This window comes from Drosophila kikkawai, chromosome 2R (assembly GCF_030179895.1).
Source record: "Drosophila kikkawai strain 14028-0561.14 chromosome 2R, DkikHiC1v2, whole genome shotgun sequence".
Classification (NCBI taxonomy): Eukaryota; Metazoa; Arthropoda; class Insecta; order Diptera; family Drosophilidae; genus Drosophila; species Drosophila kikkawai.
The window spans coordinates 17111538-17126802 of NC_091729.1; the positions used below are offsets into that span (position 1 = coordinate 17111538).

Below are 15265 nucleotides of genomic sequence, written 5' to 3' on the forward strand. Positions count from 1 at the left end.
AGTTGCTTTTATACCGCCGACGCTCGCATCCAGCGGATGCCATGGCTTTGGGGTGGTTGGTGGTGGTGCCGATGGTTTTTTGCATAATACGCGGTTAGTATTGGCTGATTACAAAGGGCCCCGAGACACAAACACACAACCGAAGGAAAGACAAGAAAAGGCAGGGCAAGACAACTCAAACTCAAACAGAACTCAAACTGAACTCGAGCCATGAAAGCCGTATAAATTATTCGATTGTATCCCCTTCAGAGTGTCTGTTCTGGTCATATGATTATGATTACGTTGATTAAAACGCGCTCTTATCGTCACTTGGTCCGCTGCTGTGTGTTAATGTGTGTCCCATGCCGAGTGGCACACCCGTTCTCCTCCAGCATCCGCCTCCGCCCGCTCAATTGCAATTGCTCATACGCCGCGTTGGCGACAGGATAGCCAGATGCTCCATCAGTCCCGCCTTTCAATTTGCTCACAAAAGGACGTCGTTAGGCAAACGGTTGATGGACTCATTATGCACATTGAAATGCGCTTATAGACAACGGTTCAAGGCTTTCCCTTTCATAATAAAAAATATACGTACATATTTCTAGATAATTAAATATATACATTTTGTACTATTGAATCTATGTATATTAGAACTTTATATAAAACTTCTTTATGATTTATGTAGTTTTTATTTTATTTTATTTTTTGGATGAATTCTAGATGATACTCTTACATTAGCATAATTAACAAATATGTTATGATAAAGTAAAGCATTATTTCTTATATCTATCTAAAACTTAAACTTATTCTTGCCATGATGTCCATGCCCGTGTCCATGTCCATGTCCATGTCCACCTCCGCCTCCACCGACAACCACGGGCTTGACCACTACCACTGGCTTTACAATGACGGGCTTAACGAACACGGGCTTGGGCTTCGTGAATTTCGAGAGCAACTGGCTAGGGTCCGATAAGAAGGCCGGCTTGGCTTTGGTAAGTTTTTCCGGAAGATTGGCGAGCAGTTGGCTAGGATCCGGTAGGGAGACAGGTTTCGGCTTGGTGATTTTAGCAAGCAGCTGGCTGGGATCCGGAAGAGAAGGCATGGCTTTTTCTATGGCGAGCGTGGCCTGCACGCCGCAGAAACACAGGCAGATGGCCGTGGCCAGGAGCACAAGGTAACTCTTGAGCAGATCCATTGTGAGTGTGGCTACTTAGCTGGGGAAGCATCTATTTATGGTGGATAATGTTGATGCTTCAGTGTCCAGTCTACAAGCTTCATTGGCATGCAGCACCTGCCCGATCCTCTAGAGCTTTTATTCAAATTTAAGCCAATCAATTGATCGAAACTCTTCAGACAGTCGGCGACGGCAGCGGCACGAGTAGTTCTGTCAGAAGAATTCCCCCGAGTGTAAGTTGAATTCACAATTACCCGTGGGCAGGGTTTTCCTTCTCGTAATTCTGCGCGACATGTATTTCATGATCTGATCGAAGTTGGCATTCAGGAGACGCTTTGCGAGATTCAAATCAGACATGACGTCTTCAGCTCCCGAGATTGGCATACTTAATGTGTGCTAATATCAGGAGTTGACATAATTTCTTGATGATTTTCTTGACATAATAAATAAAACCTAAAGGCGGAAGTAGAGCTAAGAATTAAAAGATTTTTTGGGCAAAAATAAGCAAATAGTACCTTAAAATGTTTAATATATTTTTATAAATTTTGTTAACCAAAATTTGTAGAGACACCGTCCTATTTTATATTTCAGAAATTGTTTTTTTTTTCCTAGTTTACTGTTTATTTTATAATTTATTATTTTATTTTAAATAAAAACAAAATATTTAAAATCGTTCATGCAAAAAGTATGCTACACTTTTGAACGCAATGTCCAACTATCGATTATGTCCAACTTATCGATTACACCGCTTGGCCCTTTTCGCACAATTACACAACACTGCTATAAGAGGTAAGAAAAATAAAAACAATTTGTTAAACAAACCTTACTTTTTAAAGATAATCTCACATCTGACAGATATGGACGACAGCGTAATAGTCATAGACGACAGCGTGGTGACTGTGGAAGACGACGTGGAAGACGGCGAGCTGGAGGACGACGTAGTACTGGTGGAGCCCGAATCCGAGACAACAACAAATGAGGACAAGCCGCCGGCCGCTGAAAAATCAACGATAAATGAGGAAATTACAAGCAATCCAAGTAGTCAGGTAAAAATTGTAGGAGAAATTAGAATGACGGGTTAATGAACGCCCTCTTGTCTTTCAGGAAAACAACCACGACGAAGAAGACACCTTGGTCTTTGAGGTGAGATTCTCGAAGGAGGAGCGCTTTGCAGGCATTCAAAAACAAATGCTGGAGCTTCTGGAAGTCACCTTTGCCGAAAAGCAGCTCGTTTTCAAGATATATGAAGACGGGGGAGTGATAAGAGCCTTTGAAAACAGTAAATTTCAACCGGAGAAATCTCCCTCTCCCGCCCTGGACACTGAAGATCTCTTCATGATTGACATTAAGCCAGCCGCCAAACTGAATGCCTCGCAGGTGCCCTCTTACAAGCGCAGTGCCGACGTGCTGGACGAACAGACTGAAGCCCGCAAGAAACTAAAAGCCGAGGCTGTAAACAAGTGCTGCCGCCCCAGGGCCCAGGCCGCCTGCTACAACTGTGGCGATACGGACCACTCCATACGCGACTGTCCGAAACCGCGAAACAATGCCCGTATACAGAGGGCCCGCAAGAAGAAGGTGGAAAGGTATCACGTAGACGCGGAACAGCGATTTGGACACATAAAGCCCGGCAGGATCAGCACCAAAACACGTCATGCAATAGGTTACGCTCGTGGCGAGCTGCCCTTCATGTACTACAGGCTGCGCGTCCTGGGCTATCCGCCTGCCTGGCTGGAGGAGGCCAAGGTCCGAAGCTCGGGCATTGCTCTGTTCAATGCTGATGTAAGTTAACCTAATTATCAGATCAGAGAATTGGTTTAATTAACGACTGCTTTTAGGGCACCGAAGTCACCAAGTCCGACGACGAGGACGGGGAGGCAGACACCTTCAAGTACGACATCAACAAGATAGTGGAGTTCCCAGGCTTCAATGTGGAGCCCAGCGGCAAGTTCTTCGATGTAACTATGAGCTTCTTTTCCATTTAAAAGCCCGCTAATACCCTGCTTTCTTTTAAGGACTTTCAACATCACAATGTACCACCGTTCCAAGCGGACAATTCCAAGGATAATTTCATCAAGGCCCTGGGCGAGAACGTAACCAGCGGCTACAGACGCAAAAAATTGGTGGATCTTCCAGCCACACGCGATGCAGGGCCTGTTGCGCAAGCAATCCTCGGGGACTGTGACATGGAGATAGTTGACGAAGACGAGGATCCGCCACTGCCCGCCTCGTTGCCGCCGCCGCCACCTCCGCCACCCGAGTCTACCGAGGAGGAGGAGGAGGCGCAGGCTCGCTCGCCATCACCTACACTGGATGACTTGAGAGAGCAGCAAGAGAAGCTGCTCCTCCAATTGGAGTCAAATACATCGCTGGACACCACGGCGAATGACTCAAAGTCACTGATTGCCCTGGACGACACGGCTGAATTGGAAGCCACAGACATACCACAAACGGAATCAGCGCCCGCATCGCCCAGTAGAACGAGAGCTTCTTCGCCACCTGCCAAGAAATTTAAGGCATCTTTCGAAGGAACACCCGTGTTGAAGTTCTCCGAATTCGACAAACTGCCCGAGGGCAACAACTTTAAGGTGGGCGTAAGCGATGTCATTAATTTCGAGAATCTGCCCGACTCAACGGGAAAGTATGAGCAAATGAAGGATCTGCTGAAGAACGTGCGCGAAAAGATGGTAAAGCTGCAGGGCGAGGACTGACGTTAGAACACTTAAATGAAACCGAAAATCAATTGTACAAATTTTACTCTGTCCCTCCCAACGAATAAGCAATACAAGTTTAGTTTCCAAAGTGTATTTTCAAAAATTTCGGGTGAGTTAATAAGCCTGTGTGTGCGGTTGAGTGTTTTATCTTCTTTCTTGCTTTTTTTTTTATTGTACAATGTCAGTGTGATGTATAATTTGTCTAATCTTTGTAAACGGGGCTACATTTATATATTTATTGCTCTCATTCGTTCCGAATTATGTGGAAAATGTGAACGCTTCATCAATCCGTACAAAGAAACAAAAATCAAGAAATGCAATTGCAAATTGTGGATAAGCTCAGGTTTTTGGCGAAAGCAGAGATCCCCGCTCGAAGCCATCTCTAGTTAATGGCCGGCGGCGGCGGCTGCGGAGGCGGTGGCGAGCCGTCCTGGTTGTGGTCACGCCGGCCGCTTGCTGGCTTGTTGCTGGTCAGCTGGCCCCAGGTACTCGGATTCAGTATGTACATGAACATAGCCACGATCATGAAAATCATGGCGACGGTGAAGCCGCTGCCCTCGCCCCCACCCACGCTCTGCTGCTGCTGCGTACGTCCGGTGACTGAAGGAAGGGATTAGATATTAGGTCCTAACGAAATATGATCGAATTTTCCCCACTTGAAAGGGAGGACTACCCACCATCAAAGCACTCGGTGTCCGTGCAGGCATTCTGGTTCTGGCGTATCTATAAGAAAGGGTAATCCAGAAGAGGGATTAGGAACAGCTGGACGACGGGCAGGACTCAAGAGCCTGGGAACTCACCAAGTTGATGAGTCGCTGCATCGCATACTCCTGCGACCAGACGCACTCGCAGCCATCGAAGTCGTCGGACATGATTTTCGGATGGAAGACGACCGGGGATAAGAGCTTGAGCCTGGGGGGGTTAAAAAGAAAGTTAATTAAAAATTGTATATGAAAATTTTCCCCAACTGACGTGTCTTTCCAACAGAGAACAGGGAGAGAAGTGAATGTTTTGTAGCGTAAAAAACTCAGCTGCGACTAATTCGCTTTCAGGCCGAAACCGAGCTGCGATACGTAACGTCACTTTGTATAGTATATGTACTCATTTAAGTGTATATTCCGATAAAATGGCTATATAGGTTCGGGAGAGCGGCGGTCAGAGAGTGCTTCGAAATCGGTCGTAACGTACCGGACTTACTTTTGCCTTAAACTGGTACGGATTGTCGATTTGGATTATAGAATTTCAATATTGACAGCAGTGTCTAGATCGAACTCGAAACTGACTTGAATGGCAAATCCCGAAACTAATGTCCACCCCAAAATTTAGTTTGAACTCGCACACACAAGTACAACTCCCCAGTGTGTTGTTTTCTGTATGTACTTACTAGTATTTGACTATAAAAAAAAAAAAACACGATTAAACAGAAAACCCACAGCTAGACGACAATTTTTAATCATCGTCGAAACACAAAATTCTTATCAGAATTAAGAACAAGGTCTTGCCATGGCGAGAAATTATTTAGAAGCGCCGTTAAAACCTTATCGAGGTTTCAAAAACGTAAACACAACTTTCCCAATTAGTTGTTGTTTTTCCAATTGGGAGGCGTAAACAAACGGAATTTGCATAGAAATTGCATTACCTTGCAGTTCTTCACACTCTAATTGGTTATGCAGGCATGCCTATCGTCGGTCTGGTTAAATTATAAATTATTAATCATGCTTTTTTACCTCGGGCAGCGTAACTTGTTAATTTTTTTTTATATTTTTCTTACCAACTGGAATGTAGTGATGGGCTTCCTTCGATGGAATAAATCGATACATCGATGCTTTACTCCGATATTTATTATTTCTGTATTCACCTATCGCTTGATTATGCGCGGGTGAAACTGATACATTCAAATTTACAAATCAATATTTTATTTCATTTTTGCTTGAAGATCTTGAATAGTACTTTTCCCCTAAGAAAATTACAAAAGATATCGCCAGACCCACAGACCACAATGCAAAGGCAAAGTAGTAGAACTGAAGGTCAAAGGCCTTGGTCGTAGGCTCCTCATCTCGCATCAGGGTATACATCTTCTGTTTTATCATAACCCAGAAGGTGTCCCTCTTCATTTTCATGTTTATTCCATGTTCCTGGAGTCGGCTCATCAACTCGCTGACCAGTCCCAGATATGGCAAGCTTCTGGACACATAAAATCCTTCGAGGCTAAATGTCACACCCTGGGGGATTACATCGAAACGCGGCGTCTTCAAGAGATACTGCATCATTAGACTCAGCTCCAGACGGTCCTCGAATGACAAATATATATAACTTCTGTTTAGAGAGTCACGATAAGCCTTGAACAAGGTGAGATTAATGGTCACGCTGTTTAGGCGCAGTGCCTCGGGCAGAAAGGTATTTGCTCGATATTGCTTCAAGTATAACTCGTCGTGCAGACTGGGATAGGGGGCATCGACTAGGTCCTCTATGGTTTTATATTGTGACTCGGACAGGCCCGATGTCAGGATGCTGGAGAGCGTGGCCAAGTACAGGTTGGTGAGCATAAAGCCACCGAGAGTAAGAATCACGTGGATCAGTTGGTCCCTCCAGCCTGCAGTCCTTATGGCTTCATTGCACGTATTTAGAATGTGGCTCAGACTATACAGCAGGCACTCGCCCATCTCGTTTTGATCCTGTCCCGAACCGACGTAGAGCATCAGTGCACCATAAAAGACCGTGAAGGCCACAACTAGCCACAGGGTCCATCGAAAGGGCCGCGAGTAGTAGAGGTAGCTGGAGAGCGGTCTGGCGTGAGGAACAATGAAGTATGACTTAATGATCGAAAGTGGCTCTGTATACGGAATGTCCCACTCGAACTGTACATCTTTATAGTAACAAATCAAGTCAATCTCTTTCGTTAATACCATCCTTATCACGGCTCGGTACCATTCGTAATCCGTTTTGGGGCCATCTGGCACGAGAACACTCGTAAGCGAGCCATTAAAGCGGTCTATGAATTCTTTAGCGGCAGCGAATATATATCCTCCTCGTACCAGTTCATTCCGATCGTTGTAGTACTCAAAATCACGAGGAGTTATATTGCTTCGAATTATGCGAACGGGAAAGCCCTGAAAATTACGAATTCTCTTTCCTCTCGTTAAATACTCGAGCCTAATTGGTTGAATTGATGGGTAGGGTAAATAGCTGTAGAGACAATCGTTATATATCAGAATCACATTGATAAAACCCTCTTTGTAGCAATAGGTATAGAGCTCCGTTTGGAGGGATTCAGGATCTTCCTTGCTTAAAAATACTATATGCAGCTCGTGAAGGCGATCCAACAGGAGAGGCAGGAAATCAACCACTTTGGGATCCAAGCCAAATTCCATCAGTTGTACTATGATTAGGGCTTGGCTGGTGAAATTTCCACGAAGGCGAAGATTCATAGCTTCTATGGACTTGGAGGAAAGTTGAATTCTAGGAGTATCCAGACCGTAAAGGATACTTGAGCTGAGGAAATCCTCCACATCGATTAGCACATTGAGTTCAGTTCGCAAGGCCAGATTGAGTTCGTGGATTATTTGGATGTGTCCCAAGACAGGAGCCACAACAAATTGGAGAACGGATATCAGCAGGATTGGAAACATTTTGCCTTGCATTCAGTCGGGGACTCCGGTTTTATATAGTCCGTAAGTGGTTAATGACAAGCAAATTACTGGGAAGCCCCTGATAAAACTACTTTAATTGATTTGAAATGCTTTAATAAAACTGTGTTTAAGGGAGTAAATGGCACAGTTATAATGTAATGGGTTCCTGTCTGTCTAATAAATGTCTAATAAAATAAAGCACAATGTTTTGGGGCCGAGTATATTCTTACTTCCTTTATTTTCTTTTTAGTGGTATAACAAAGTTTTTAATGTACTTTTTTGACAAGAAGTTGAACCCCTTTTTAGAATAAAAAAGCCTTAACAAATGCTATATTTCACATGCTGCTTTATTTAGACTTTAATATCTCCATCACAAAAACTGCTAAAGACAACAAATGGCCCACAGCCCACAGTGCAAAGGCAAAGTAATAAAACTCAAGTTCAAACGCCTTGGCTGGAGGCTCGTCGTCCCGCATCAGAGTGAAAAATCCACACTTTATCATAACACTAAAGGCGTCCGCCTTCAGCTTTATGTTTATCCCGTGCTCCATCACTCTCCTCATGAACTCACTGATCATACCCCTATAAGGCAAGTCATTGCCCACACAATAGTTTTCCATGGTGAAGCCAACTCCTTGGCGAACCAAATCGAAGAGCGGGGTCTTCAACAAGTACTGCTGCATCAGAATCAAGTCCAGGCGGTCCTCGTAAAGCATGTACATGTAGTTCCTGTTGAGTCCATCGCGGTAGGCAATCAGCATGGTTAAATTGTCCATGGTCATACTGTTCCGGCGGAGAGCCTCCGGTATGAACGGTGTCTCTAGTAACTGTCTATGATACAGCTCGTCGTGGATACTGATGTAGGGCGCCTTGGCCAGATCCTGCAGCGTGTGGTACTGAGCTTCATTTAGTCCTGAAGTCAAAATACTGGACAGCATGGCTAAGTATATGTTGGTGAGAATGAATCCAGCTAGCATTAGTATCACATGGATGACGACGTCTCTCCAATCTTCTCTGTTGATATTTCGGTTGCCAGTGTAGAGGATGTGGCTTAAGCTGTGCAGTAGACACTCGCCGAACTCGTTTCGTTGCCTTCCTGTTGCCAGATGGAGCATTAGGGCGCCGTAGACAACTGTTAAGACTATGACTAGCCACAGGGACCATCTGAAAGGTCGGGAGTAGTACAAATAGCTGGATATCGATCTCGAATGAGGCACTATGAAGTATTGAGCGAGGATCGCTAGAGGCTCGGTGGACTGCACATCCCAATCCCTGTCTTTCATGTGACAGGCCACGTCAATCTCCTTGTTGCGCAACCTAGCAAATATATCTTGGTACACTTGATATGGCTCCCCTTCGAGCTGAGGAACAGTGACAAGCGTGGCATTGTAACGATCTATAAACTCCTTAATGGCTGTGAACAAATATCCCTGTCGGACAAGTTCATTCCGTTCATTGAAATAGACAAAATCGCGAGGGCGTCCGGTGCTATTGAGAACGCGAACGGGAAAACCCTGAAAATTTCTCAAAACTCTTCCTCTGTTTATATAATCGCTGATATTTGAGAGCTTTATCGGTTGAATAGACGGATATGGTAAAAAGCTGTAGAGATCCTGTAGATGCACCAGGAGGACATTAACGAAGCCCATACTGTAGCATTTGATGTAGAGCTGCTTTTGGAATAATTCTGGATCCTCTCTGCTTAGAAACACTATATGCAGCTCATGGAGTTCATTCAATAGGCACGACAGGAGTTTGGATACCTCATTATCCAGTACTATATCCGTTAATTGAACTATGATAAGGGCTTGTTCCGTAAAATTCCCACGGATGCGAAGATTGAAGGGTTCGCGGGAGCTTAGTTGTATCCTGGGTGTATCCAGGTTTAAATTCAAGAAGCTAGAGAAATCCTCAAAGTCTACGAACACATTAAGTTCAGATCGCAGGATGAGATTAAGTTCGCTGAGTACTTGGCTGGGTTCTACTTCAGGAGCAGCAACCAAACGAAGAAAAGTCGACAACAGCAGGATTGAAAACATTTTGACTAATTTTCACTCGTGGTAAAAGGCTTTTATTGGCCAAAATGACTTGCCAATATCTACTAGAATAAAAGAATAAATACGTTTTTGTTTTTGTGAATATTCTCAAGTCATTACGTATAGAATTAAGTTAATTAAGGCCAATTAAATGCCACCGCAGACTAGTAACATTTAGGTTATTTATTTATTACAGCTTTTCTTGACTTTTTCCTCATTGTTTCTTCTTGTGGCTCAAGCGCGACTTAATTACCTCCACCAAGAAAACGATTAAGGACAAGCCAAGGCCAACAGTCCATAGACCGTAGGCGAAAAAGTAGAACTGAAGATCAAAGGCCTTGGCCGGAGGTTCATCATCGCGCATCAGGGTGTACATCTTTCGCTCAAGCATTACCTGAAAGGCATCTGCCTTTATTTTAATGTTTATTCCGTGCTCCTGGAGTCGCCTCATGAATTCCGTGGCCAGTTTTAGAAATGGTAAGCTCCTGGACACGGGATACGCTTCCAAGGCGTACGACACAGGCTCGCGAATCAAATCGAAGCGCGGCGTCTTGAGCAGATACTGTTGCATCAGGATCAGTTCCAGGCGGTCCTCGTAAGACAAATAGATGTAGCTCTTATTCAGACCATCGCGATAGGCCGTAAGTAAGGTGATATTTAAGGTCATGCTTTTCTGACGTAGAGCCTTGGGCAAGAACTCATTTCCCATCAGTTGTCTTCTGTATAGCCCGTCATGCAAACTGGGATAAGGGGCATCAGCCAAGTCCTGTACTGTTTTATATTGAGGCTCAGATAAGCCCGATGTCAGGATGCTCGAGAGCGTGGCCAGATACAGGTTGGTGAGCATAAAGCCACCGAGGGTAAGGATCATGTGGATCAGTTGGTCCCTCCAGCCCGTAGTCCTTATAGCTTGATTGCACGTATTAAGAATGTGGCTCAGACTGTAGAGCAGGCACTCGCCGATCTCCTTTCCATCACGCCTCGAACCGAGGTAGAGCATCAGTGCGCCATAAAAGACAGTTAAGGCTACGACCAGCCACAGGGTCCATTTGAAGGGTCGCGAGTAGTAGAGGTAGCTGGAGAGCGGTCTGGCGTGAGGGACTATGAAGTACGATTTAAGTATCGAGAGGGGCTCTGTGTAGGAAACATCCCACTCCATGTCCTTGAAGTAACCAATAAGATCGACCTCCTTATTAATCACCATATCTAATACGGCTGCATACTTTTCCATTTCAGGTAAATCCGGTATGGGAACACTAACGATAGTGGCAGAGTAGCGATCCGTAAACTCTTTCATAGCCGTGAACATATATCCTGCTCGGACTAGCCTATTTCGTTCATCGAAATACTCAAAATCCCGTGGAGCTAATGTGGTCTGGAGTATCCGAACGGGAAAACCTTTAAAGTTGCGAATTGTCCTTCCTCTCGTTAAATATTCGCTGACATTTGCGAGCCTAATTGGTTGAATTGATGGGTAGGGTAAATAGCTGTAGAGACAATCGTTATATATCAGAATAACATTGATGAAGCCCTCTTTGTAGCAATAGGTATAGAGCTCCATTTGGAGGGATTCAGGATCTTCCTTGCTTAGAAATACTATATGCAGCTCGTGAAGGCGATCCAAAAGGAGAGGCAGGAAATCAACCACTTTGGGATCCAAGCCAAATTCCATCAGTTGTACTATGATTAGGGCTTGGCTGGTGAAATTTCCACGAAGGCGCAGATTCATAGCTTCTCTGGACTTTGAGGAAAGTTGAATTCTAGGCGTATCCAGACCGTAAAGGATACTTGAGCTGTAAAAATCCTCCACATCGATTAGCACATTGAGTTCAGTTCGCAAGGCCAGATTGAGTTCTTGGATTATTTGGATGTGTCCCAACACAGGAGTCACAACAAATTGGAGAACGAATATCAGCAGGATTGAAAACATTTTGACTTGCATTCAGTCGTGGAGGAAGGTTTTTATATGCTCGTATTAATGACATAATTGACCTATTTTTTAACGCTTTTAGCTGTCCTGTAATTGAAAGCAATTTACAGAGCTTTAAATGTCCTGTAAAATGCTATTAAAAGGGGAAAGTGTCGCGGTTAAGTAAAAGTAAAAGTGTCTATTAAGCATTTAATGTGTTTAGATTCAAATCAGAGACTCCTATAGGTTTATTTTCATTTAACCAAATATTTGGACTACATTAACCATTACCAAAACGTTTTTTCAGACTAAGCCTTTGTTTTGTTTGTTTTTTGGGGATATTGTCAAGTCATGTGGTATTATGTTATGCCCAGAAAAGGGTTTTAATTGGACTAATTAAGCCTAGCCAAACGAATACTCTTAAATTAAGTTATATCCTTTAGTTCATTTTGTATTTACTTACAAAAAATAACAAAAAATGCTTACTTTAATAGCGGCTTCGACTCAGACCAAGGCGACGAGACTTGTTTGGTGGCATGCAAATCGGAGACATATCCTCTGCATTCTGTTTAGTGGCTGCCGCATCCTGGACGTGATTCGTGTTCCTATCCGCCAGCGGAGTACTTGTTGAGGCTGGCATAGCAGCCAATCGAGATTTAATCGGAGTTCCCGTTGGAGTGCGACTCCGCTTGCGTCTTTTGCTCAGCGTCAAGAGATTGCGGCGGGCTATCACTGAAGTCTTGGTTTTCTGATCCAGCGGCGAAAGGCCGGCCAGTTGCGACAGCGAGGCATGAATCTCCTGCGACTGGATGGGTGTCCCCAGTGCACTGTTGCACGAGGTCGTCTTGTGAACTTGACGATTTTGTTCTGGGGATGAGTTTGAAATCTTGCGAAGCCTCTTACTAGAGGGTATGCCATCGTAGGTATCCCTTCTCTGCTTGGGTGTGCACACTCTTGAGTCATCTTCACAATCGGACAAGATTTTAGTGGTCTGGGATAGTCTGGGAAAAACAGAATCGTTGGCTATGTCTTCGTCTTCAGAGAGTGGAAGTACCCTGTTCTCGGGAAAGCCTTTGAATTTTTCTCCAGAAGTATTATCTGATAAATCAGAAAGGCACTCATTATCACTAGTTGGCTTTTGATTATGGATTACTTCAGATTCTGCCTGTATTTCTGCCATGAATTTGGCAGCTTTGTTTTTCATCTCCTCTGATATTTCGATGCGTTTGTTAGAGGCTGTACGAAATCCGAAGAATTCTGTACCCTCGTCACACGCCTTGTTTTCAGGACTTGAACTTGTATTTTGAGGGGTTTCGGCTTGGAATTCTGCCATAAATCTCACAGCTTTTTCCTTCATTTCTTCAGAGATAACAATAGCTTTGTTTGAGGCAGTACGAAAGCCAACAAAATCCGTACTGCCAGCTTGTTCATTTTGATGATTTGAACAGCTGGCTTCCAGTTTAGCTCGTATTTTCATGTCTTCAAGCTCATGATTTGTTCCTCCAGTTTGAAATTCAGACATAAACTGGGCTGCCTTGATTTTCATCTCTTCTGAGACCACAATCGGCTTGTCAGAAGCTGTGCGAAAGCCAACAAATTCTGAATTAGATTCTGCGACTTCCTTAACCAGAGATGCCTCCTCGAATACTTTATTGGGCCTATGTGACTGATTAGCTGGAAGTATTTCAGGATTCTGTAAGTTACGCCTTTGACTAGGTTGATATAAACCGGACTCCACCTCAGCCATCAACTTATCACCCATAATTCTCATTTCCTCAGCCACTTCCATGAACTTGTAAGGAGTTTTACGGAAGGCAATGAGCTGAGGAATATTCACAGACTGGCTTTTATTTGGCGTCTTGGTTTCAGATGTTGTTTGACTTGATTCTTCTCTTCCGGGAACCTTAGTGGGTTTCTCTGGCATATCAATGGGCTCCCACTCGCTAAACGCTATGTCCTGAAGGATTTCAGCCTCATTTGATTGACTTGGTTGATCGCTGGCCTTAAACTGAGCTATAAACATGGCCCCCTTGCTTGCCATCTCCTCAGTAATCTCAATGGGCTTATTAGAAGCTGTGCGGAAGCCAACAAACTCTGAGGATTCTGTGGGTCTGTCGCTTGGTTGCTTTGGTTCAGTTTCTTCAATATCAGCCAAAAACTTGGCAGCTCTTTCTTGCATTTCCTCCGAAATCACAATGGGCTTGTCGGAGGCTGTCCGGAAGCCAACGAACTCGGGAATCTCCATTGGCTGCCACTCGTCAAGGGGTATTTCTTGGAGAAATTCCGCGTCACTAATGTACTTGGAGGCACTTGCATTTACTGTTTCCTGAGTTTTGTCCTCGCTTGGCTCTATTTTGACTTCTCTTTGGCTCAACTCTTGAGGCTCCTTGATTGACTCTTCTGGTATATCCATTGGGGTTTGCCATTCACTGATGGGAATATCATCCAATAAACTTTGTGTTAAGCTGTCTAGAACTTCAGGCTCCGTTTTAACTGGTTTAATCAAGAGCGGCTTTTCTTCCAGTTCCTCATCACTTAAAGACATCTTTTCGGTGTTGTAGTTCTCCAAAAGCGAGTCTCCTTCCGACCAATCTACGCAGACTTTGGAATCTGTGAAAATGCGGGAAATGTTTGTGATTTTACCAAGAAAGAAAACTGAAATATCTTACCCGACTGGGCCTGGACAATGGTTGTGCTTGCCTTGCCATCACCAAAAAGGGTGTCCCCCAAGATACCTGAAACTGAGGGATAAAACTTATAAATATACATTTAAAGCCCCATGTAGAACAACTTTTTACCTTGAGGTTTAATATCACAGACTTCTGAGGCCTCAAAAGTGAAACCGATGCCCAATAAATCCGTCTCCAGGTTCTCCAACTCAATGGAGGTGCACTCCGCGGACGAATTCGTATCCGAAAGATGGTTATCCTTATCCCGGGAGCACGAAGGTTTCGCAGGATCTACTTTAGTTGGAAGATCAATTTCTATCTTAACAGCCGGCGGCTGATTGGAACTGGAACTGGGGTTGCTCAGCGAAAAGTATTGACTCAGGTTGAGTAAGTTTTCACAGATTTTTTGCGAGGTGTTGGCATCCAGCTCGCAAACAGTCGTGGCCGTCGGAGCTGTGTGATCCTCCTGCACAGAGAGGCCAGAGGAGCAGCTCAGCCGGTCGTCTTCCTCCTCGTCGTCTACTTCTATGGCAACACTTGGCACATTCTGCTGCGCAGGAGCTCGCTTCCTGACGTAGGTTCTGATCCTTTTTTTGCGAAACCGAAACCATGGCGGCGACTCGCTGGTGGGCAGGTCCTCTTCCTCCTGGTACGTCGGAGAGGAGCAGAAATCATGCAGAATCATGTCAACGATTTCTTGGCCGGGTGCGGGTTCAGGTTGCGACCGCAGGAGCTCCGCCATGGAGATGAACTCACTGGTGGCAGGCACTGTGTGATTCTGCCGCCGCGTTCGCAGGGCCTGCAAGCTATCCTGGCGATCCACATGGTATATATGGGCTATTTCGGCGGCTAAATCTCCCAGATTCTTATAGTTCTCAGTTGCGGGTGGATTGTCTGTTCTTCTGCCACGCTGGGCGGCACAACTAGTGGACGGAGGACTCCCCGACGCCCGATCCTGTTCCATACTGTCCTTGAATTCATTAAATTTAATTAAAATCAAGTTATTTCACAAAAATCAAAACAAATACCTGGTTGGTGCCAATCGAAAATGATCGAATATCGATATGAACGCAAAGTCTGGCAACGCTACCAAAAGTACCAGATCGTCCGCTAAGCCAAATCTCACCTGGCCACATTGTTTCCGTCATCTGGCCA

At 44.6% G+C, this 15265-nt stretch overlaps 7 protein-coding genes across 9 annotated transcripts; 1 reads left to right on the forward strand and 6 right to left on the reverse strand.

The window, feature by feature from the left end:
* Nucleotides 1–769: 769 nt before the first annotated feature.
* LOC108070746 (uncharacterized) lies at nucleotides 770–1484 on the reverse strand. The gene has a single exon (XM_017161343.2). It carries the CDS (start codon nucleotides 1172–1174, stop codon nucleotides 770–772), a length of 405 nt encoding a protein of 134 aa, XP_017016832.1. The 5' UTR covers nucleotides 1175–1484.
* A 439-nt stretch (nucleotides 1485–1923) lies between these two features.
* Nucleotides 1924–4401, forward strand: LOC108070899 (zinc finger CCHC domain-containing protein 8 homolog). The gene is made up of 5 exons (XM_017161549.3): nucleotides 1924–1942; nucleotides 2009–2199; nucleotides 2258–2935; nucleotides 2992–3111; nucleotides 3169–4401. The coding sequence occupies exons 2-5, from the start codon at nucleotides 2011–2013 to the stop codon at nucleotides 3862–3864; spliced, it is 1683 nt and encodes a 560-aa protein (XP_017017038.1). The 5' UTR covers nucleotides 1924–1942; nucleotides 2009–2010; the 3' UTR covers nucleotides 3865–4401.
* LOC108070900 (small integral membrane protein 14) lies at nucleotides 3943–5189 on the reverse strand. 2 transcript variants are annotated; one of them, XM_017161554.3, is made up of 4 exons: nucleotides 5065–5189; nucleotides 4668–4779; nucleotides 4545–4590; nucleotides 3943–4467 (listed from the first exon to the last, which is right to left on the reverse strand). In XM_017161554.3, exons 2-4 carry the CDS (start codon nucleotides 4737–4739, stop codon nucleotides 4250–4252), a joined length of 336 nt encoding a protein of 111 aa, XP_017017043.1. In that variant the 5' UTR covers nucleotides 4740–4779; nucleotides 5065–5189; the 3' UTR covers nucleotides 3943–4249. The 2 variants fall into 2 exon arrangements, with proteins under 2 accessions (XP_017017043.1, XP_017017039.1); XM_017161550.3 differs by lacking the exon at nucleotides 5065–5189 and adding an exon at nucleotides 4840–4989.
* A 585-nt stretch (nucleotides 5190–5774) lies between these two features.
* Nucleotides 5775–7569, reverse strand: LOC108070747 (uncharacterized). Its single transcript, XM_017161344.2, has one exon. It carries the CDS (start codon nucleotides 7506–7508, stop codon nucleotides 5775–5777), a length of 1734 nt encoding a protein of 577 aa, XP_017016833.2. The 5' UTR covers nucleotides 7509–7569.
* Nucleotides 7570–7843: 274 nt separating this feature from the next.
* Nucleotides 7844–9542, reverse strand: LOC108070748 (uncharacterized). Its single transcript, XM_017161345.2, has one exon. It carries the CDS (start codon nucleotides 9533–9535, stop codon nucleotides 7844–7846), a length of 1692 nt encoding a protein of 563 aa, XP_017016834.2. The 5' UTR covers nucleotides 9536–9542.
* A 195-nt stretch (nucleotides 9543–9737) lies between these two features.
* LOC108070870 (uncharacterized) lies at nucleotides 9738–11474 on the reverse strand. The gene has a single exon (XM_017161505.3). It carries the CDS (start codon nucleotides 11472–11474, stop codon nucleotides 9747–9749), a length of 1728 nt encoding a protein of 575 aa, XP_017016994.1. The 3' UTR covers nucleotides 9738–9746.
* Nucleotides 11475–11570: 96 nt separating this feature from the next.
* Brca2 (BRCA2, DNA repair associated) lies at nucleotides 11571–15265 on the reverse strand. 2 transcript variants are annotated; one of them, XM_017161503.3, is made up of 5 exons: nucleotides 15139–15265; nucleotides 14240–15080; nucleotides 14111–14182; nucleotides 11928–14051; nucleotides 11571–11595 (listed from the first exon to the last, which is right to left on the reverse strand). In XM_017161503.3, exons 1-4 carry the CDS (start codon nucleotides 15256–15258, stop codon nucleotides 11929–11931), a joined length of 3156 nt encoding a protein of 1051 aa, XP_017016992.2. In that variant the 5' UTR covers nucleotides 15259–15265; the 3' UTR covers nucleotides 11571–11595; nucleotide 11928. The 2 variants fall into 2 exon arrangements, with proteins under 2 accessions (XP_017016992.2, XP_017016993.1); XM_017161504.3 differs by lacking the exon at nucleotides 11571–11595 and having other exon boundaries at nucleotides 11673–14051; nucleotides 14240–15075; nucleotides 15139–15205.

Bases quoted from the DNA above. Each gene is read 5' to 3' on its own strand.
- LOC108070746 (XM_017161343.2), bottom strand. From the start codon at position 1,174: ATGGATCTGCTCAAGAGTTACCTTGTGCTCCTGGCCACGGCCATCTGC.
- LOC108070899 (XM_017161549.3), top strand. From the start codon at position 2,011: ATGGACGACAGCGTAATAGTCATAGACGACAGCGTGGTGACTGTGGAA. The intron at 2,936-2,991 runs GTAAGTTAACCT...GACTGCTTTTAG, and splicing joins TTGCTCTGTTCAATGCTGAT to GGCACCGAAGTCACCAAGTC. The intron at 3,112-3,168 runs GTAACTATGAGC...CTTTCTTTTAAG, and splicing joins CCAGCGGCAAGTTCTTCGAT to GACTTTCAACATCACAATGT.
- LOC108070900 (XM_017161554.3), bottom strand. From the start codon at position 4,739: ATGTCCGACGACTTCGATGGCTGCGAGTGCGTCTGGTCGCAGGAGTAT. The intron at 4,591-4,667 runs GTGAGTTCCCAG...CCTTTCTTATAG, and splicing joins TGCAGCGACTCATCAACTTG to ATACGCCAGAACCAGAATGC. The intron at 4,468-4,544 runs GTGGGTAGTCCT...CCCTTCCTTCAG, and splicing joins GGACACCGAGTGCTTTGATG to TCACCGGACGTACGCAGCAG.
- LOC108070747 (XM_017161344.2), bottom strand. From the start codon at position 7,508: ATGCAAGGCAAAATGTTTCCAATCCTGCTGATATCCGTTCTCCAATTT.
- LOC108070748 (XM_017161345.2), bottom strand. From the start codon at position 9,535: ATGTTTTCAATCCTGCTGTTGTCGACTTTTCTTCGTTTGGTTGCTGCT.
- LOC108070870 (XM_017161505.3), bottom strand. From the start codon at position 11,474: ATGCAAGTCAAAATGTTTTCAATCCTGCTGATATTCGTTCTCCAATTT.
- Brca2 (XM_017161503.3), bottom strand. From the start codon at position 15,258: ATGACGGAAACAATGTGGCCAGGTGAGATTTGGCTTAGCGGACGATCT. The intron at 14,183-14,239 runs GTAAAAAGTTGT...TTTATCCCTCAG, and splicing joins CTGTGATATTAAACCTCAAG to TTTCAGGTATCTTGGGGGAC. The intron at 14,052-14,110 runs GTAAGATATTTC...GCATTTTCACAG, and splicing joins CATTGTCCAGGCCCAGTCGG to ATTCCAAAGTCTGCGTAGAT.